Source organism: Bufo gargarizans, chromosome 1 (genome assembly GCF_014858855.1).
Source record: "Bufo gargarizans isolate SCDJY-AF-19 chromosome 1, ASM1485885v1, whole genome shotgun sequence".
In the NCBI taxonomy this organism is placed as follows: Eukaryota; Metazoa; Chordata; class Amphibia; order Anura; family Bufonidae; genus Bufo; species Bufo gargarizans.
The window spans coordinates 266573357-266595571 of record NC_058080.1 but is presented as its reverse complement, the minus strand read 5'-3'; the positions used below and the strand labels follow the sequence as shown (position 1 = coordinate 266595571).

General features: G+C 44.9%; 1 protein-coding gene across 1 annotated transcript; it reads right to left on the bottom strand.

Moving 5' to 3' along the window:
* Nucleotides 1-1569: 1569 nt before the first annotated feature.
* On the bottom strand, nucleotides 1570-21452 carry LOC122925667. The gene is made up of 2 exons (XM_044277018.1): nucleotides 21264-21452; nucleotides 1570-3379 (listed from the first exon to the last, which is right to left on the bottom strand). Exon 2 carries the CDS (start codon nucleotides 3107-3109, stop codon nucleotides 1670-1672), a length of 1440 nt encoding a protein of 479 aa, XP_044132953.1. The 5' UTR covers nucleotides 3110-3379; nucleotides 21264-21452; the 3' UTR covers nucleotides 1570-1669.
* Between the last annotated feature and the right edge of the window lie 763 nt (nucleotides 21453-22215).

The window sequence follows — 22215 nt, the reverse complement described above, 5'->3', positions numbered from 1 at the left end:
TAAGGTATTCACTGATGGGCATAGTGAGTTCATAGAACTTTTTATTTTTTGTCACAAGTTAGCGGAAAATGATGATTTTTTTTTTTTTTTTTCTTAAGTCTCATATTCCACTAACTTGTGACAAAAAAAAAAACTTCCATGAACTCACTATGCCCATCACAAAATACCTTGGGGTGTCTTCTTTCCAAAATGGGGTCACTTGTGGGGTAGTTATACTGCCCTGGCATTCTAGGGGCCCAGATGTGAGAGAAGAAGTTTGCAATCAAAATCTGTAAAAAATGACCGGTGAAATCCGAAAGGTGCACTTTGGAATGTGTGCCCCTTTGCCCAACTTGGCTGCAAAAAAGTGTCACACATCTGGTATCGCCGTACTCAGGAGAAGTTGGGGAATGTGTTTTGGGGTGTAATTTTACATATACCCATGCTGGGTGAGATAAATATATTGGTCAAATGCCAACTTTGTATAAAAAAATGGGAAAAGTTGTCTTTTGCCAAGATATTTCTCTCACCCAGCATGGGTATATGTAAAATGACACCCCAAAACACATTCCCCAACTTCTCCTGAGTACGGCGATACCAGATGTGTGACACTTTTTTTGCAGCCTAGGTGGGCAAAGGGGCACACATTCCAGAGAGCACCTTTCGGATTTCACAGGCCATTTTTTACACATTTTGATTGCAAACTACTTACCACACATTTGCGCCCCTAGAATGCCAGAGCAGTATAACTACGCCACAAGTAACCCCATTTTGAAAAGAAGACACCCCAAGGTATTTGTTAGCGGTTTTTCTCCGGCAGGTTATGATGGTTATATTATGAGGCTTCAGACCTCCAAACCCATGAATATTTCCCTGTGCAACGAATATCCCCTTTGCTTCTGATCAGAGAGATAAGACAGCCCAGACTCAACATAGGTTGTCAATATCTGAAATCTTTATTTTCCAGCACATAATTATAGTGTTTCTTGGGGGTGGGAACATTGTGTCCTTCCAGGTACAATTGCACCAATCCTCAGAACTCAGCAGGCATTTGGGAAACATGTGTTTGTGAATATACAGTTGAAACTTTGATAAACAATGCTGACATCTGCTATATACAATACATGAAAGGGTTATTTTACATTGAACAGGTTTCTTCTCTCCATGCTAACAAGTTAAATAGGAAATCGCAGGTTCCTGTGAGGTGAGGTGTTAAATAGCCCTTTGGTCAGGAAGGCTGCTGTTGTGTCCCGGACTGGCAGGGTGTGATATGTTAATGCGAGGTACTGTATTTCCATAAGAGATGAGGCTTGTATAATATATGTGTCTAATCTGTAATGTATCAAAAGTAAGATTATGAAAATCCCTTTCAATCCAACCATTGATCCCAACTTATATATATATATATAAAAACGGGATCACTGTATGTTTTCCTCCATCTAAGGTTGTGTGTGTGTGTGTGTGTGTGTGGGTATATGTATGTATGTATGTGTGTATATATATATATATATATATATGTATATATGTGTGTGTGTGTATATGAGACAATAAAGACTATGAAGGAGATTAAAAAAACCTTCTGTGTAATTTGGCGCACAGTAGGAAAAAATCTCCTGCATAGTGAAAAGAGAGAAGAAAGAAAAGTAAGGAAAAAAAACACAAAACATAACATAGGCCTTTGGAATCAGTGTCATTCTGAGAGTAGCACCATGTGTCCTCCTGGATATGTTTCCTGTGTGTTTGCTGGAGTCATGCATGCTCTACACATAGATAGGATGTTTGGGATGCACTGAGCACAACAGCATAGAGTTATCATGCACATGATTACCCCCACTATGGTCACCGTCAGCCGTTGAATGAATGCTGTTCCAGGCAACCACCCAAAAAACCAATCCCACCAATTTTGACTAATATCCCTCTTGATGTCTTTTGCCAGTTCGCTCACTGCCTTAATGTGGTCTTGTATTGATTTTGCATGGTCACTGAGATTGAAGCAACACATGCCTTCAAAGGAATCACATCCCATATTATGCTTAAGCAACAGATAATCTATAGTCAACCGATTTTGTAAGACTGCCTGTCTAGTGCCCTGGAGATCTATCAATAGTTCATACAGAGCACTAGATGTGTGGTTTAACCCCTTTGCAAGTGCACAGGCGATCTTACTCAGCTGTCTATGATTTGCTGTTGCAAGGCCTGGGACTCCTACTAGGGATACGGCCAGAGAGACATACTCAGCTTCAGAGAACAGATGTACTGCTGAGTCGCAGTCGCTTGGAAGAGCCTCTCCCAGGGACCTAGGGACTCGGGAGTGGTCAACCAATCTTGGGGGTAGGATCATTGAGAGCCGGGAAAGTGTACATGGCCCCCCCGTTATATTCCCTGGGACATATGTCCAGCTACGAGTCCCACATGTCAGTAACCATCCCTTAGGGAGCTGGACATTTTTCCCATAACTAGGTTGTATTATGGTATGGGTACAGGTCATGTTGTTGGTTACTGACTTGCACTGGCGAAGGCCTAAACAGGTGGCGTTGTATTCTGTGGTGTATGTAGGCTGGCGACTTGGTTGTGTGCACATAGGGATGTGACTTCTACTGCAGGTCATTTCATAGCAAACTTCAGCGGAGGATATATATCCTGTATCTACCTCAACCATTTGTTTTGTGAGTGAATATGAAGAGCTGTTGCTACAATACGCGTATAAGTTTGGATGTGCATATACATCAGCATCCTCCACACTTGTGTCGTTCCATGCTGTACTGTAATACATTCTTAGGACACTCACTGGAGTGGGAACAGCTAAGAGGCAGGTAGAAAACAAGTCATATGAGTTGTAGTGATCTGTGATGCAAAAATCCGAAGAATTTAGTATATTGGTGGCAATAAATGCCCATATATTGTCCTTTGTGTCTAACAGATTTGGGGTTAATCGTAGAGTGGAGACCCGAATGTCTCTTGTGTCTCTCACTTCCTGGGGTGATGAGGGGCAAACTGAGGGTAGGTCCTCTGGATAATGAGCACATGTTGCTACAAGCCAAACAGTGGCTACTAGCATTGTTCCTACTACCAAGAGTACTACTGCTGCACGGATGTGAGGCCTTCCAGGGGTATGAGTGTATAACGGCATTGTACAGAACACTGATGTTTCCTTCTTCAGTATGGCTTGATCCAATTGGAACCTCGTCTGGTTCTGGTCACTTGGGCACAGGGCTCAATGGTGGGGCTTCCTTTAGTCTGGATGCGTGAATCCAAGCAGGGGAGTCGTCTGTCAGTACTGCAGTTCTGGTCACGGCCTGGACTGTCACAGGGGGTCCATAGGGTGGGTCCAGCGACTTCAACTTGTGTAGGGCCTTTACCAGGACTCTGTCTCCAGACTTGAATGGGTGGGTTGGTGCACCTGTTGGCAAAGGAAACGAGAGCGAAATATCACCATAATCACTGTTTAGTTTATCAATCAGTTTTGCCACATATTCCTCCTGTATCTGCTGCAAGTCTCCAGGCATAAGAATTAATGGACTCTTTGTCCATGGGGTTGGGAAGGGTCTCCCCATCAAAATCTCAAAGGGAGATAGCTTGGTTCTTGGGTCTGGAGTCATTCTGACTTCAGCAAGAATAGCTGGCAAGTACTGGTCCCACTTATGGTAGGTACCCTCAGTTGCCTTTCTTAGTTTGTCCTTCAGTGTGCGGTTCATTCGTTCAACGACTCCTGAACTTTGGGGATGGTATGGTATATGGAACTTCCAATCTATAGCTAACTGGTCAGCTATGGACTGAGTTACCTTTGCTGTGAATGGGGTTCCGTTGTCAGAGCTGATTCTGACTGGGCATCCCCACCTGGGAATGATTTCCTTACACAAGATTTTAGCTACAGTTTTTGCATCCTCTTTTCTTACCACGAAAGCCTCTGGCCATCTGCTGAATCTATCAACAATTACCAAAAGAATTTTACACCCATTTGTTGCTTTTGGCATGTGTGTAAAATCAATTTGCAGTTCCTGAAATGGTCCTTGTGGGGGCAGTAAATGTTCATGACGGCCTACCTTCTTCCCCTGAACATTGTTTCTAGCGCAGGTTAGACATCTTGAAATCATACTTTCCGTAACTTGCTTTAAATTCTCTGCACAAAACCTTTTACTTACTTCCTCAATTGTTTGCTTGAGTCCCTTGTGGCCTAAACCATGTATTTGGAGTATAAGAATGGGGGCTGCTATTTGGGGAATCCCTACTACTCCTCCTTTTGACCATAAACCGTTAGCGTCTTTGGTCAACCCTTGAATCTCCCAATACGCAATGTCTTCTGATGTTGCAAATGTTTGGAGCTGGGACAACATTATGTTATTTTCAGGTGTGAGCGGTACTAGCGGGGAATTTACCAAAACCTCGGTCGCGCAATTTTGTGCGACATGGGAGGCTGCTTTTGCATGCCTGTCTGCTAACCTGTTCCCCTGGGCAACTAGTGTCATTGAGGTTGTGTGCGCCTGACATTTAATGACTGCAATGGCCTCTGGGAGTTGAATTGCTGCAAGGAGATTTGAAATGAGTTGTGCATGCGCTACTGGTTTGCCTGTTGCTGTAGTGAACCCTCTATGCTGCCATATTACCCCAAAGTCATGACACACCGAAAATGCGAATCTAGAGTCCGTGTACACATTCACTCGCTTACCAGCCATAATTTCGCAAGCTCTAGCAAGTGCAATCAACTCTGCAGCTTGTGCTGATGCGACAGCGGCTGGCATGGCCTCAAGAACTCTATCGGGCAACTGCACAACTGCATAACCGGCATGAAATGTGTGATCATCCGGTCGGGTGCAGGAGCCATCTACAAAAACATCTTCTGCATCATGAAAAGGAACACTTTGTAGGGTGGGGCGGGGGCTGGTAGCTATGTGAATTCGTTCTGCACATTCATGTTGTTCTAAAATCTCATCTTGTGGGCCCTTTAGCCCTAGAAGAGAGTTCAAAAACAGCATTGGTGCAGTTGTTGGTGCACAATAATGGACTTGGAGCCCTGGGGTGGTGGTAAGGATCACATCATATCCTGCTAACCTTTGGGCAGTCATGTGTTGTGTGGACAGGTTCTTTAAAAGATGTAGGACAGAGTGTGATGTGTACAGTGTGGTATTGTGTCCCAGTGTGATCGAGCTTGTCAATTCTACAGCCATTGCACATGCTGCCAAGGTCCTGAGACATGGTGGCATGCCCTGCACAGTGACTGGGAGGAGTTTGGATATATATGCAACAGGTCTCAACCGTCCTCCATGGTCTTGAGCTAACACAGCGGCTATGGTTTTGCAATTTTCACGTGCATATAGGTGAAATGGGAGATTGTATTGTGGAATGCCCAATGCAGGGGCTGAAACGAGAGAAATTTTTAACATCTCAAAAGCATCTATCATTTCAGCGGACCAAACAATATTCTGGGGAGCAGTGAGGGAAGTGGAAGGTCTGAGGAAAGAGTCCCAGTGTGAACAATCTGGGATCCATAATCTGCAAAAGTTTACCATACCCAGGAAGCTCATCAACCCTGACTTAGTTTGTGGGCGTGGCAGACTAATTATTGTGTGGATGCGATTTGGTGCGAGCAACCGAGAGCCAGGTGTGAGAATCATACCAAGGAAGGTAACACTCTTTTGACAGAACTGGATCTTTTTCTTAGAGACCTTCTGTCCCTCTGCTCCCAGAAAACACAGCAGTGACAGTGTGTCTTTCTGACATGCTTGTTCAGATGGACTACATATTAATAAATCATCTACAAAAGATAATAATGTGGAACCATGCTGCGGATGCCAGTTTACAAGGATTTGTTGGAGAGCGGTAGAGTAAACTGCAGGTGCATCAATTAGACCTTGTGGCAATCTGCACCAGGTCATTTGACGTCCATTGAAAACAAATGCCATCAGTGGCTGTGTCTTCTCATCCAGTGGTACGCTAAAGTATGCATTGGAGAGATCGACCACACTGAAACATTGTGTTGTGGCTGGGATCTGGTTTATGAGTGTAGTCATGTCGGGCGTCACAGGTGTTATGGGGAGAATGATTTCGTTTATTGCTCTTAGATCTTGGGTGAATCTGTAAGAGCCATCTGACTTGATTACAGGATTGACTGGTGTATTGTACGGGGAAGTGGTGAATTTTAGCACGTTCCGTTTGAGGAATGCCTCAATCATTGGTGCTAGGGCCTCTTCCTTTGCCTTTTGGATGGGATATTGTTTCAGGTACACAGGCGTATGTGGCTTGACAGTAGCCTTATACGGTGTGCAGGGGAGAAAACCAACATCAAAGGAATCTTGTGCCCATGTCTCTTGTGGAATCTCCTCAAGAGAACTGGGAACAATTTCCTGCTGACAAGTGAGAGTATGTATACAGTCAATAGAGAATCCTCCTTCCTTGTTCGGCAGGAGAGAGATGCCTAACTTGATCATTAAATCTCTTCCTAATAAATTTGCAGGACATGTTGGCAAAATAGCAAAAGAATGATCTGTTAAAAATTCCCTCCACTGATTATACACCTGGACGGGTGGGGTACGTCTGGTTGGTGTTAACACTCCGTTTATTCCCACAGAAGGTTCGCCAGGATAAGTTTCTTTACCTGTCCACTGCCTGATGACTGAGATTGTTGCTCCACTATCGATTAAAAAATATTCTTCCCTATACCTCAGTGGGTATCTATCATCTGCTAAAATTAGTTTGATCATGGGCTTTTCTTCTGCAGTGCAGGTTAAATCATACATGGCGACGGAGTTTGGGCACCTTCATTGCGGGTTTGCTGCATTCATTCCCCACTGAATGGGATATTTAATCTGTGTTTGCCGGGTCTGTATGGGTATTTGCTGAGCCTGGTCTGGGGGAGGGTAAGGGCAATTTCTAATAAAATGCCCCGGTTGTTTACACCTAAAACATACACGTGGGTTTTGTCTAGGTCCTATGTGCTGCTGGAAATCGCGCTTGTCTGTATATCTACCCCTATTTTCATGGTGAGGGCGGGGCTGGGAGAAATGTATATCATGAGCTGATGATTTGCTGGTCTGCCTTTGGACCTCAAAACATCCTGCTGAGTCTTTTTCTATAGCTTGTCTCATGGTTTGTGTTGGGGTCAATGTAGGCCAACTATCAACAATCATTTTATAAGTTTTTGCGACTTCTGGCAGCAAATTTGCAACAAATGTCTGTGTATACACTAAACCCATATCATCTGCAGTTGCCAAACCTGCCTCCTCTATCCAAATTTGTCTAAATCTCTTTGAAAAATCTGACACACTTTCCCCAGATTTTTGTTTACACGCTGTGGCTATCCCAATATCTTTCCTATCGCCATGCATCTTTTTTAATTGTGCCAATACTTGAGTCCACATTGACTCTATCTGGACAGAAGTCCGTAAAGGATAATTGGCAGGCGTGATGTCTGCACTGGGTATTGCAAGAGTGTCACATGTTTCAAAATTAAAACCACCTTCTGCTGGATCCTGATATCCTGTGACCCCCTCTAAAATCAATCTGTAATCCTCTACAGTATACTGCTGTCCCTTACACATCCTTTTCAAGTATGATACAGTGGCTGCGGGGGTTTTTCTAGGGTCTGGTGAATTCTTAATAATATCATTTAAGACAGTGGATGGTAATGGCTTCATTATCATTTGATTCCCCATTATTACAAATGGAAATGTTTCAGCTGCTATGGGAGGGGTATCTTCTAGTTCTAACCCCTTAATTTTTGCAGCCCTTGCATATATTGTTCTACTGGGCTGTGCAGACTGTATAATAGGCTGGCTAGTATTCTCAGACAAAACTTGTTCCTCAGGTTCTGTAAAGCCAGGAACCTGTGGTAGAGTCAAGTGTGCGCACATCTCATCATCTGATTCTGTTGTTAATTTTGTTGCTACGGGATACAATGGCACGTATGGGGGTGGGGCAGGAGTTGGAGTCACAATGGGGATTCTATTTTGTTGTTTTGTATTTGAACTGCACAAGTCAGTCCAAAACGTTTGCACTGATATCCATGCTTGGCCACAAGTTTTCATATACATTTTATCCCAGTGAGGGTCACCTTTGTACCATGGAAAAGTGTCTATGTCATTCAGACATAGGCCCTTGATCATGGCCATATGAAAGTCTGAAAAAGACCCTTCTTTTGGGAATGGGTCAGTACATTTCATTCCTTCTGTCCATTTACACATATTATCAACCCAAGGATTAGTATAAAATGGACCTAAACACCTCTGGACAAACATTTTTGGACTTTCCCCCAATTCATTTTTAGGAGACAGTTTCACCATAGAGTGATTTGCAGCAGACTTGGGGACATGATTTACAGTTCTAAATTTAAAATTCAGTTTCTTTTTGGGATCCTTCTTACCATAGGAATTGCCCATTTTTTATTTTTTTTTACTTAGCTAAAATATACAGTGAGATCAGCTGAATTTGAAGGTTTATCTAAGGATAATTATGTTTGTGTTCAGTGCGAAAATACTTACTGATAAACCTTATGCTTATCAGTTTATGTGTTTTTTTTTTTTTTTTTTTATCCTATTTCTTCTAATTCAGGTTCATAACTACTCCTGAATTTATGGCAGATATTTAACTATTCTGGATGGTATTACTTCTAATTCAGGCTCATATTACTCCTGAATAGGGATGAGCGAACTCGAACTGTATAGTTCGGGTTCGTACCGAATTTTGGGGTGTCCGTGACACGGACCCGAACCCGGACATTTTCGTAAAAGTCCGGGTTCGGGTTCGGTGTTCGTCGCTTTCTTCGCGCTTTTGTGACGCTTTCTTGGCGCTTTTTGAAAGGCTGCAAAGCAGCCAATCAACAAGCGTCATACTACTTGCCCCAAGAGGCCATCACAGCCATGCCTACTATTGGCATGGCTGTGATTGGCCAGAGCACCATGTGACCCAGCCTCTATTTAAGCTGGAGTCACATAGCGCCGCCCGTCACTCTGCTCTGATTAGCGTAGGGAGAGGTTGCGGCTGCGACAGTAGGGCGAGATTAGGCAGATTAACTCCTCCAAAGGACTTGATTAACTGATCGATCTGCAGCTGTGGATCATTGAGCTGCTGATCCTCAATTGCTCACTGTTTTTAGGCTGCACAGACCGTTTGTCAGTCTCATTTTTCTGGGGTGATCGGCGGCCATTTTGTGTCTTGTGGTGCGCCAGCACAAGCTGCGACCAAGTGCATTTAACCCTCAATGGTGTGGTTGTTTTTTGGCTAAAGCCTACATCAGGGTGAAGCTGTCACACCAAGTGCATTTAACCAGCAATAGTCTGTTCATTTTTTGGCCATATACAAAATCAGGGGCAAGCTGCGCCTGTCACCAAGTGCATTTAACCCTCAATGGTGTGGTTGTTTTTTGGCTAAAGCCTACATCAGGGTGAAGCTGTCACACCAAGTGCATTTAACCAGCAATAGTCTGTTCATTTTTTGGCCATATACAAAATCAGGGGCAAGCTGCGCCTGTCACCAAGTGCATTTAACCCTCAATGGTGTGGTTGTTTTTTGGCTAAAGCCTACATCAGGGTGAAGCTGTCACACCAAGTGCATTTAACCAGCAATAGTCTGTTCATTTTTTGGCCATATACAAAATCAGGGGCAAGCTGCGCCTGTCACCAAGTGCATTTAACCCTCAATGGTGTGGTTGTTTTTTGGCTAAAGCCTACATCAGGGTGAAGCTGTCACACCAAGTGCATTTAACCAGCAATAGTCTGTTCATTTTTTGGCCATATCCCAGTCTAATTCTGTCACTAAATCCATACCGGTCACCCAGCGCCTAAATACTAGGCCTCAAATTTATATCCAGCTAAATCTGTCCCTAGTGCTGTAGCTGGGCGAGTTATTTAGTGTCCGTTCAAGCACATTTCTTGTTCTGGGTTGAAATACAATTCCCAATTTAGCAATTTCATAATTTAGTGGTTCCTGCTATATCAGAGCTCTTTGAAATCTATCCCAAAAAGGGTATATAATATTGAAGGTGCACATAGGGTCATTCAGAGTAACTTCACACACACCCGCTACTGTGTATTTCCAAGTCTAATTCTGTCACTAAATCCATACCGGTGACCCAGCGCCTAAATACTAGGCCTCAAATTTAATTCCCTCTAAATCTCTCGTTACCCACCGCTGTACTGTTGTTGCTGGGCAAGATATTTAGTGTCCGTCAAAGCACATTTTTTGTTCTGGGTTGAAGTACAATTCCCAATTTAGCAATTTCATAATTTAGTGGTTTCTGCTATATCAGAGCTATTTGAAATCTATCCCAAAAAGGGTATATAATATTGAAGGTGCACATAGGGTCATTCAGAATAACTTCACACACACCCGCTACTGTGTATTTCCAAGTCTAATTCTGTCACTAAACCCATACCTGTCACCCAGCGCCTAAATACTAGGCCTCAAATTTAAATCCCTCTAAATCTCTCGTTACCGTTGTCCTGTTGTAGCTGGGAAAGTTATTTAGTGCCCGTCAAAGCACATTTTTTGTTCTGGGTTGAAGTACAATTCCCAATTTAGCAATTTCATAATTTAGTGGTTCCTGCTATATCAGAGCTATTTGAAATCTATCCCAAAAAGGGTATATAATATTGAAGGTGCACATAGGGTCATTCAGAATAACTTCACACACACCCGCTACTGTGTATTTCCAAGTCTAATTCTGTCACTAAATCCATACCGGTGACCCAGCGCCTAAATACTAGGCCTCAAATTTAATTCCCTCTAAATCTCTCGTTACCCACCGCTGTACTGTTGTTGCTGGGCAAGATATTTAGTGTCCGTCAAAGCACATTTTTTGTTCTGGGTTGAAGTACAATTCCCAATTTAGCAATTTCATAATTTAGTGGTTTCTGCTATATCAGAGCTATTTGAAATCTATCCCTAAAAGGGTATATAATATTGAAGGTGCACATAGGGTCATTCAGAATAACTTCACACACACCCGCTACTGTGTATTTCCAAGTCTAATTCTGTCACTAAACCCATACCTGTCACCCAGCGCCTAAATACTAGGCCTCAAATTTATATCCAGCTAAATCTGTCCCTAGTGCTGTAGCTGGGCGAGTTATTTAGTGTCCGTTCAAGCACATTTCTTGTTCTGGGTTGAAATACAATTCCCAATTTAGCAATTTCATAATTTAGTGGTTCCTGCTATATCAGAGCTCTTTGAAATCTATCCCAAAAAGGGTATATAATATTGAAGGTGCACATAGGGTCATTCAGAGTAACTTCACACACACCCGCTACTGTGTATTTCCAAGTCTAATTCTGTCACTAAATCCATACCGGTGACCCAGCGCCTAAATACTAGGCCTCAAATTTAATTCCCTCTAAATCTCTCGTTACCCACCGCTGTACTGTTGTTGCTGGGCAAGATATTTAGTGTCCGTCAAAGCACATTTTTTGTTCTGGGTTGAAGTACAATTCCCAATTTAGCAATTTCATAATTTAGTGGTTTCTGCTATATCAGAGCTATTTGAAATCTATCCCTAAAAGGGTATATAATATTGAAGGTGCACATAGGGTCATTCAGAATAACTTCACACACACCCGCTACTGTGTATTTCCAAGTCTAATTCTGTCACTAAACCCATACCTGTCACCCAGCGCCTAAATACTAGGCCTCAAATTTATATCCAGCTAAATCTGTCCCTAGTGCTGTAGCTGGGCGAGTTATTTAGTGTCCGTTCAAGCACATTTCTTGTTCTGGGTTGAAATACAATTCCCAATTTAGCAATTTCATAATTTAGTGGTTCCTGCTATATCAGAGCTCTTTGAAATCTATCCCAAAAAGGGTATATAATATTGAAGGTGCACATAGGGTCATTCAGAGTAACTTCACACACACCCGCTACTGTGTATTTCCAAGTCTAATTCTGTCACTAAATCCATACCGGTGACCCAGCGCCTAAATACTAGGCCTCAAATTTAATTCCCTCTAAATCTCTCGTTACCCACCGCTGTACTGTTGTTGCTGGGCAAGATATTTAGTGTCCGTCAAAGCACATTTTTTGTTCTGGGTTGAAGTACAATTCCCAATTTAGCAATTTCATAATTTAGTGGTTTCTGCTATATCAGAGCTATTTGAAATCTATCCCAAAAAGGGTATATAATATTGAAGGTGCACATAGGGTCATTCAGAATAACTTCACACACACCCGCTACTGTGTATTTCCAAGTCTAATTCTGTCACTAAACCCATACCTGTCACCCAGCGCCTAAATACTAGGCCTCAAATTTAAATCCCTCTAAATCTCTCGTTACCGTTGTCCTGTTGTAGCTGGGAAAGTTATTTAGTGCCCGTCAAAGCACATTTTTTGTTCTGGGTTGAAGTACAATTCCCAATTTAGCAATTTCATAATTTAGTGGTTCCTGCTATATCAGAGCTATTTGAAATCTATCCCAAAAAGGGTATATAATATTGAAGGTGCACATAGGGTCATTCAGAATAACTTCACACACACCCGCTACTGTGTATTTCCAAGTCTAATTCTGTCACTAAATCCATACCGGTGACCCAGCGCCTAAATACTAGGCCTCAAATTTAATTCCCTCTAAATCTCTCGTTACCCACCGCTGTACTGTTGTTGCTGGGCAAGATATTTAGTGTCCGTCAAAGCACATTTTTTGTTCTGGGTTGAAGTACAATTCCCAATTTAGCAATTTCATAATTTAGTGGTTTCTGCTATATCAGAGCTATTTGAAATCTATCCCTAAAAGGGTATATAATATTGAAGGTGCACATAGGGTCATTCAGAATAACTTCACACACACCCGCTACTGTGTATTTCCAAGTCTAATTCTGTCACTAAACCCATACCTGTCACCCAGCGCCTAAATACTAGGCCTCAAATTTATATCCAGCTAAATCTCGTCCCTAGTGCTGTAGCTGGGCGAAGTTATTTAGTGTCCGTTCAAGCACATTTCTTGTTCTGGGTTGAAATACAATTCCCAATTTAGCAATTTCATAATTTAGTGGTTCCTGCTATATCAGAGCTCTTTGAAATCTATCCCAAAAAGGGTATATAATATTGAAGGTGCACATAGGGTCATTCAGAGTAACTTCACACACACCCGCTACTGTGTATTTCCAAGTCTAATTCTGTCACTAAATCCATACCGGTGACCCAGCGCCTAAATACTAGGCCTCAAATTTAATTCCCTCTAAATCTCTCGTTACCAACCGCTGTACTGTTGTTGCTGGGCAAGATATTTAGTGTCCGTCAAAGCACATTTTTTGTTCTGGGTTGAAGTACAATTCCCAATTTAGCAATTTCATAATTTAGTGGTTTCTGCTATATCAGAGCTATTTGAAATCTATCCCTAAAAGGGTATATAATATTGAAGGTGCACATAGGGTCATTCAGAATAACTTCACACACACCCGCTACTGTGTATTTCCAAGTCTAATTCTGTCACTAAATCCATACCGGTGACCCAGCGCCTAAATACTAGGCCTCAAATTTAATTCCCTCTAAATCTCTCGTTACCCACCGCTGTACTGTTGTTGCTGGGCAAGATATTTAGTGTCCGTCAAAGCACATTTTTTGTTCTGGGTTGAAGTACAATTCCCAATTTAGCAATTTCATAATTTAGTGGTTTCTGCTATATCAGAGCTATTTGAAATCTATCCCTAAAAGGGTATATAATATTCAAGGTGCACATTGGGTCATTCAGAATAACTTCACACACACACGCTTCTGTGCATTTCCAAGTCTAATTCTGTCACTAAATCCATACCGGTCACCCAGCGCCTAAATACTAGGCCTCAAATTTATATCCCGCTGAATTTGAATACAATACATTGGGCCAAATAATATATTTGTTGTTGTGGTGAACCATAACAATGAGAAAAACATCTAGTAAGGGACGCGGACGTGGACATGGTCGTGGTGGTGTTAGTGGACCCTCTGGTGCTGGGAGAGGACGTGGCCGTTCTGCCACATCCACACGTCCTAGTGTACCAACTACCTCAGGTCCCAGTAGCCGCCAGAATTTACAGCGATATATGGTGGGGCCCAATGCCGTTCTAAGGATGGTAAGGCCTGAGCAGGTACAGGCATTAGTCAATTGGGTGGCCGACAGTGGATCCAGCACGTTCACATTATCTCCCACCCAGTCTTCTGCAGAAAGCGCACAGATGGCGCCTGAAAACCAACCCCATCAGTCTGTCACATCACCCCCATGCATACCAGGGAAACTGTCTCAGCCTCAAGTTATGCAGCAGTCTCTTATGCTGTTTGAAGACTCCGCTGGCAGGGTTTCCCAAGGGCATCCACCTAGCCCTTCCCCAGCGGTGAAAGACATAGAATGCACTGACGCACAACCACTTATGTTTCCTGATGATGAGGACATGGGAATACCACCTCAGCATGTCTCTGATGATGACGAAACACAGGTGCCAACTGCTGCGTCTTTCTGCAGTGTGCAGACTGAACAGGAGGTCAGGGATCAAGACTGGGTGGAAGACGATGCAGGGGACGATGAGGTCCTAGACCCCACATGGAATGAAGGTCGTGCCACTGACTTTCACAGTTCGGAGGAAGAGGCAGTGGTGAGACCGAGCCAACAGCGTAGCAAAAGAGGGAGCAGTGGGCAAAAGCAGAACACCCGCCGCCAAGAGACTCCGCCTGCTACTGACCGCCGCCATCTGGGACCGAGCACCCCAAAGGCAGCTTCAAGGAGTTCCCTGGCATGGCACTTCTTCAAACAATGTGCTGACGACAAGACCCGAGTGGTTTGCACGCTGTGCCATCAGAGCCTGAAGCGAGGCATTAACGTTCTGAACCTGAGCACAACCTGCATGACCAGGCACCTGCATGCAAAGCATGAACTGCAGTGGAGTAAACACCTTAAAACCAAGGAAGTCACTCAGGCTCCCCCTGCTACCTCTTCTGCTGCTGCCGCCTCGGCCTATTCTGCTGCTGCCGCCTCGGCCTCTTCCTCCGCCTCTGGAGGAACGTTGGCACCTGCCGCCCAGCAAACAGGGGATGTACCACCAACACCACCACCACCACCTCCGTCACCAAGCGTCTCAACCATGTCACACGCCAGCGTTCAGCTCTCCATCTCACAAACATTTGATAGAAAGCGTAAATTCCCACCTAGCCACCCTCGATCCCTGGCCCTGAATGCCAGCATTTCTAAACTACTGGCCTATGAAATGCTGTCATTTAGGCTGGTGGACACAGACAGCTTCAAACAGCTCATGTCGCTTGCTGTCCCACAGTATGTTGTTCCCAGCCGGCACTACTTCTCCAAGAGAGCCGTGCCTTCCCTGCACAACCAAGTATCCGATAAAATCAAGTGTGCACTGCGCAACGCCATCTGTAGCAAGGTCCACCTAACCACAGATACGTGGACCAGTAAGCACGGCCAGGGACGCTATATCTCCCTAACTGCACACTGGGTAAATGTAGTGGCAGCTGGGCCCCAGGCGGAGAGCTGTTTGGCGCACGTCCTTCCGCCGCCAAGGATCGCAGGGCAACATTCTTTGCCTCCTGTTGCCACCTCCTCCTTCTCGGCTTCCTCCTCCTCTTCTTCCACCTGCTCATCCAGTCAGCCACACACCTTCACCACCAACTTCAGCACAGCCCGGGGTAAACGTCAGCAGGCCATTCTGAAACTCATATGTTTGGGGGACAGGCCCCACACCGCACAGGAGTTGTGGCGGGGTATAGAACAACAGACCGACGAGTGGTTGCTGCCGGTGAGCCTCAAGCCCGGCCTGGTGGTGTGTGATAATGGGCGAAATCTCGTTGCAGCTCTGGGACTAGCCAATTTGACGCACATCCCTTGCTTGGCGCATGTGCTGAATTTGGTGGTGCAGAAGTTCATTCACAACTACCCCGACATGTCAGAGCTGCTGCATAAAGTGCGGGCCGTCTGTTCGCGCTTCCGGCGTTCACATCCTGCTGCTGCTCGCCTGTCTGCGCTACAGCGTAACTTCGGCCTTCCCGCTCACCGCCTCATATGCGACGTGCCCACCAGGTGGAACTCCACCTTGCACATGCTGGACAGACTGTGCGAGCAGCAGCAGGCCATAGTGGAGTTTCAGCTGCAGCACGCACGGGTCAGTCGCACTACAGAACAGCACCACTTCACCACCAATGACTGGGCCTCCATGCGAGACCTGTGTGCCCTGTTGCGCTGTTTCGAGTACTCCACCAACATGGCCAGTGGCGATGACACCGTTATCAGCGTTACAATACCACTTCTATGTCTCCTTGAGAAAACACTTAGGGCGATGATGGAAGAGGAGGTGGCCCAGGAGGAGGAGGAGGAGGAGGAGGAAGAGGGGTCATTTTTAGCACTTTCAGGCCAGTCTCTTCGAAGTGACTCAGAGGGAGGTTTTTGGCAACAGCAGAGGCCAGGTACAAATGTGGCCAGCCAGGGCCCACTACTGGAGGACGAGGAGGACGAGGATGAGGAGGAGGTGGAGGAGGATGAGGATGAAGCATGGTCACAGCGGGGTGGCACCCAACGCAGCTCGGGTCCATCACTGGTGCGTGGCTGGGGGGAAAGGCAGGACGATGACGATACGCCTCCCACAGAGGACAGCTTGTCCTTATCCCTGGGCAGCCTGGCACACATGAGCGACTACATGCTGCAGTGCCTGCGCAACGACAGCAGAGTTGCCCACATTTTAACCTGTGCGGACTACTGGGTTGCCACCCTGCTGGATCCACGCTACAAAGACAATGTGCCCACCTTACTTCCTGCACTGGAGCGTGATAGGAAGATGCGCGAGTACAAGCGCACGTTGGTAGACACGCTACTGAGAGCATTCCCAAATGTCACAGGGGAACAAGTGGAAGCCCAAGGCCAAGGCAGAGGAGGAGCAAGAGGTCGCCAAGGCAGCTGTGTCACGGCCAGCTCCTCTGAGGGCAGGGTTAGCATGGCAGAGATGTGGAAAACTTTTGTCAACACGCCACAGCTAACTGCACCACCACCTGATACGCAACGTGTTAGCAGGAGGCAACATTTCACTAACATGGTGGAACAGTACGTGTGCACACCCCTCCACGTACTGACTGATGGTTCGGCCCCATTCAACTTCTGGGTCTCTAAATTGTCCACGTGGCCAGAGCTAGCCTTTTATGCCTTGGAGGTGCTGGCCTGCCCGGCAGCCAGCGTTTTGTCTGAACGTGTATTCAGCACGGCAGGGGGCGTCATTACAGACAAACGCAGCCGCCTGTCTACAGCCAATGTGGACAAGCTGACGTTCATAAAAATGAACCAGGCATGGATCCCACAGGACCTGTCCGTCCCTTGTCCAGATTAGACATTAACTACCTCCCCATAACCATATATTATTGGACTCCAGGGCACTTCCTCATTCAATCCTATTTTTATTTTCATTTTACCATTATATTGCGAGGCTACCCAAAGTTGAATGAACCTCTCCTCTGCCTGTGTGCTAGGCCTAAATATATGCCAATGGACTGTTGCAGTGGTGGGTGACGTGAAGCCTCATTCTCTGCTATGACATGCAGACTGATTCTCTGCTGACATGAAGCCAGATCCTCTGTTACGGGAGCTCTCTCCTCTGCCTGGGTGCTGGGCCTAAATTTATGACAATTGACTGTTGCAGTGGTGGGTGACGTGAAGCCTGATTCTCTGCTATGATATGAAGACTGATTCTCTGCTGACATGAAGCCAGATTGTCTGTTACGGGACCTTTCTCCTCTGCCTGGGTGCTGGGCCTAAATTTATGACAATTGACTGTTGCAGTGGTGGGTGACGTGAAGCCTGATTCTCTGCTATGATATGAAGACTGATTCTCTGCTGACATGAAGCCAGATTGTCTGTTACGGGACCTTTCTCCTCTGCCTGGGTTCTGGGCCTAAATTTATGAAAATTGACTCTTACAGTGGTGGGTGACGTGAAGCCTGATTCTCTGCTATGATATGAAGACTGATTCTCTGCTGACATGAAGCCAGATTCTCTGTTACGGGACCTCTCTCCTCTGCCTGGGTGCTGGGTAGTGTTGAGCGCGAATATTCGAAAAGCAAATTTTTTTCGCGAATATCGCAACTTCGCGATTTCGCGAATATTTCGAATATAGTGCTATATATTCGTAAAAACGAATATTCGTTTTTTGTTTCCCCCCCCCCCCCCCACAAAATTACAGTACACATATAATTGATTGTTTCCCAAAGGTCCAACAGCTCAGATCTTACTCACATTGCCTAGAAAGTGATTGAGGCGCGAATCTTCGTAAGGCGATTTTATTAGCGCACATGCGAATATCGGCACGTCCCAGAACAGAGGCAAAGGGCTTTGCATTCATACATTAGTGAATTGAGTTGCGAATCTTCGTAAGGCGATTTTATTAGCGCACATGCGAATATCTACACTTGTCCCAGAACAGAGGCAAAGGGCTTTGCATTCATACATTAGTGATTGAATTGAGCTGCGAATCTTCGTAAGGCGATTTTATTAACGCAAATGCAAATATCTACACTTGTCCCCAGAACAGAGAGGCAAAGGCCTGTGCATTCATATAGTATAGCACCATATTCGCGAATACGTAGAACTTCGTAAAATTCGATTTACGAATATTCGTATTTTTTATTTTACTTTCCACCTTACAGATTACATTGATCTGTACTCTGTCAACTACTGTCATCACCCCCCACTGTATCTCGATTGATTCCCAAAAGTCTCACATTCCCTAGAAAGTGATTGAGGTGCGAATCTTCGTAAGGCGATTTTATTAGCGCACATGCGAATATCTACACTTGTCCCAGAACAGAGGCAAAGGGCATTGCATTCATACATTAGTGATTGAATTGAGTTGCGAATCTTCGTAAGGCGATTTCATTAGCGCACATGTGAATTTTGCATAGCATATGTATTATGCGATAATTCGAATTATCGCATATGCGAAATAATAACGAATTTGAATAATCGCGAATATTTTACGAATATTCTTTCGAATATTCACAAAATTTCGCGAATTCGAATATGGGACATGCCGCTCAACACTAGTGCTGGGCCTAAATTTATGACAATGGACTGTTGCAGTGGTGGGTGACGTGAAGCCTGATTCTCTGCTATGACATGCAGACTGATTCTCTGCTGACATGAAGCCAGATTGTCTGTTACGGGACCTCTCTCCTCTGCCTGGGTGCTGGGCCTAAATATATGCCAATGGACTGTTGCAGTGGTGGCTGACGTGAAGCCTCATTCTCTGCTATGACATGCAGACTAATTCTCTGCTGACATGAAGACAGATTCTCTGTTACGGGACCTCTCTCCTCTGCCTGGGTGCCGGGGCCTAAATATCTGAGAATGGACTGTTCCAGTGGTGGCTGACGTGAAGCCTCATTCTCTGCTATGACATGCAGACTAATTCTCTGCTGACATGAAGACAGATTCTCTGTTACGGGACCTCCCTCCTCTGCCTGGGTGCTGGGCCTAAATATATGCCAATGGACTGTTGCAGTGGTGGCTGACGTGAAGCCTCATTCTCTGCTATGACATGCAGACTAATTCTCTGCTGACATGAAGACAGATTCTCTGTTACGGGACCTCCCTCCTCTGCCTGGGTGCTGGGCCTAAATATATGCCAATGGACTGTTGCAGTGGTGGCTGACGTGAAGCCTCATTCTCTGCTATGACATGCAGACTGATTCTCTGCTGACATGAAGCCAGATTCTCTGTTACGGGACCTCTCTCCTCTGCCTGTGTGTGTGCTGGGCCTAAATATATGCCAATGGACTGTTGCAGTGGTGGCTGACGTGAAGCCTCATTCTCTGCTATGACATGCAGACTGATTCTCTGCTGACATGAAGCCAGATTCTCTGTTACGGGACCTCTCTCCTCTGCCTGTGTGTGTGCTGGGCCTAAATATATGCCAATGGACTGTTGCAGTGGTGGCTGACGTGAAGCCTCATTCTCTGCTATGACATGCAGACTAATTCTCTGCTGACATGAAGACAGATTCTCTGTTACGGGACCTCCCTCCTCTGCCTGGGTGCTGGGCCTAAATATATGCCAATGGACTGTTGCAGTGGTGGCTGACGTGAAGCCTCATTCTCTGCTATGACATGCAGACTGATTCTCTGCTGACATGAAGCCAGATTCTCTGTTACGGGACCTCTCTCCTCTGCCTGTGTGTGTGCTGGGCCTAAATATATGCCAATGGACTGTTGCAGTGGTGGCTGACGTGAAGCCTCATTCTCTGCTATGACATGCAGACTGATTCTCTGCTGACATGAAGCCAGATTCTCTGTTACGGGACCTCTCTCCTCTGCCTGTGTGTGTGCTGGGCCTAAATATATGCCAATGGACTGTTGCAGTGGTGGCTGACGTGAAGCCTCATTCTCTGCTATGACATGCAGACTAATTCTCTGCTGACATGAAGACAGATTCTCTGTTACGGGACCTCCCTCCTCTGCCTGGGTGCTGGGCCTAAATATATGCCAATGGACTGTTGCAGTGGTGGCTGACGTGAAGCCTCATTCTCTGCTATGACATGCAGACTAATTCTCTGCTGACATGAAGACAGATTCTCTGTTACGGGACCTCTCTCCTCTGCCTGGGTGCCGGGGCCTAAATATCTGAGAATGGACTGTTCCAGTGGTGGGTGACGGGAAGCCAGATTCTCTGCTATGGAACCTCTCTCCAATTGATTTTGGTTAATTTTTATTTATTTAATTTTTATTTTAATTCATTTCCCTATCCACATTTGTTTGCAGGGGATTTACCTACATGTTGCTGCCTTTTGCAGCCCTCTAGCTCTTTCCTGGGCTGTTTTACAGCCTTTTTAGTGCCGAAAAGTTCGGGTCCCCATTGACTTCAATGGGGTTCGGGTTCGGGACGAAGTTCGGATCGGGTTCGGATCCCGAACCCGAACATTTCCGGGATGTTCGGCCGAACTTCTCGAACCCGAACATCCAGGTGTTCGCTCAACTCTACTCCTGAATCTATGGCAGATTTTTTTAACTATTGATGGCCAATTTTATACCTTCAATTTCAGCATGAACTCGCATACAATCTATACATAATCTATACACTAAATTCAACCTTATACATATATATAACGACTAAAAATGCTTAAGCAACTATACAGCTATATACAGGTTTAGCAAAGGATATTCGTTGCACACAATACTGTTTTTCTTCAGGAATATCAGATTCCTGCGGGATTTCAGATCCCTCTATTACTTTAGGAATATCAGATTCCTGGGAGACGCTTATCAGAAGCGCTTACCGGGTTCAAATAATCCACTCTTACAGTATAGGGCAGTAATAATATATATCTTAAATATAGAATCACTTACCCGATACTGCTTTGGTGGATCCCACCTTCTGACACCAAACTGTTAGCGGTTTTTCTCCGGCAGGTTATGATGGTTATATTATGAGGCTTCAGACCTCCAAACCCATGAATATTTCCCTGTGCAACGAATATCCCCTTTGCTTCTGATCAGAGAGATAAGACAGCCCAGACTCAACATAGGTTGTCAATATCTGAAATCTTTATTTTCCAGCACATAATTATAGTGTTTCTTGGGGGTGGGAACATTGTGTCCTTCCAGGTACAATTGCACCAATCCTCAGAACTCAGCAGGCATTTGGGAAACATGTGTTTGTGAATATACAGTTGAAACTTTGATAAACAATGCTGACATCTGCTATATACAATACATGAAAGGGTTATTTTACATTGAACAGGTTTCTTCTCTCCATGCTAACAAGTTAAATAGGAAATCGCAGGTTCCTGTGAGGTGAGGTGTTAAATAGCCCTTTGGTCAGGAAGGCTGCTGTTGTGTCCCGGACTGGCAGGGTGTGATATGTTAATGCGAGGTACTGTATTTCCATAAGAGATGAGGCTTGTATAATATATGTGTCTAATCTGTAATGTATCAAAAGTAAGATTATGAAAATCCCTTTCAGTATTCCGTGAGGGGCATGAGATGCTTGTCTGAGGCCAAGGAGATGCTTGTCTGAGGCCATGAGATGCTTGTCTGAGGCCAAGGAAAAGGAGTGCCACGTTGAAGTCATTGGACCATGGACACAGGAGTGTTTATATTTAGGGCATTTGATTTACAGAATATGAGGAAAAGCGGTGTCCAGGTTTGTAATTAAGATCAGCTGATCATCCACAAAAGCTACCATTGTATGTGTCAGGCCACCTATTATACCTGGGGACTGCCTATTTTTTTGTAACAGGGTTTCCATGACCAGCACAAAAAGAGTGGGCAACAATGGGCAACCCTGTGTCTCTCATTT

Bases quoted from the DNA above. Each gene is read 5' to 3' on its own strand.
- LOC122925667 (XM_044277018.1), bottom strand. From the start codon at position 3,109: ATGCCGTTATACACTCATACCCCTGGAAGGCCTCACATCCGTGCAGCA.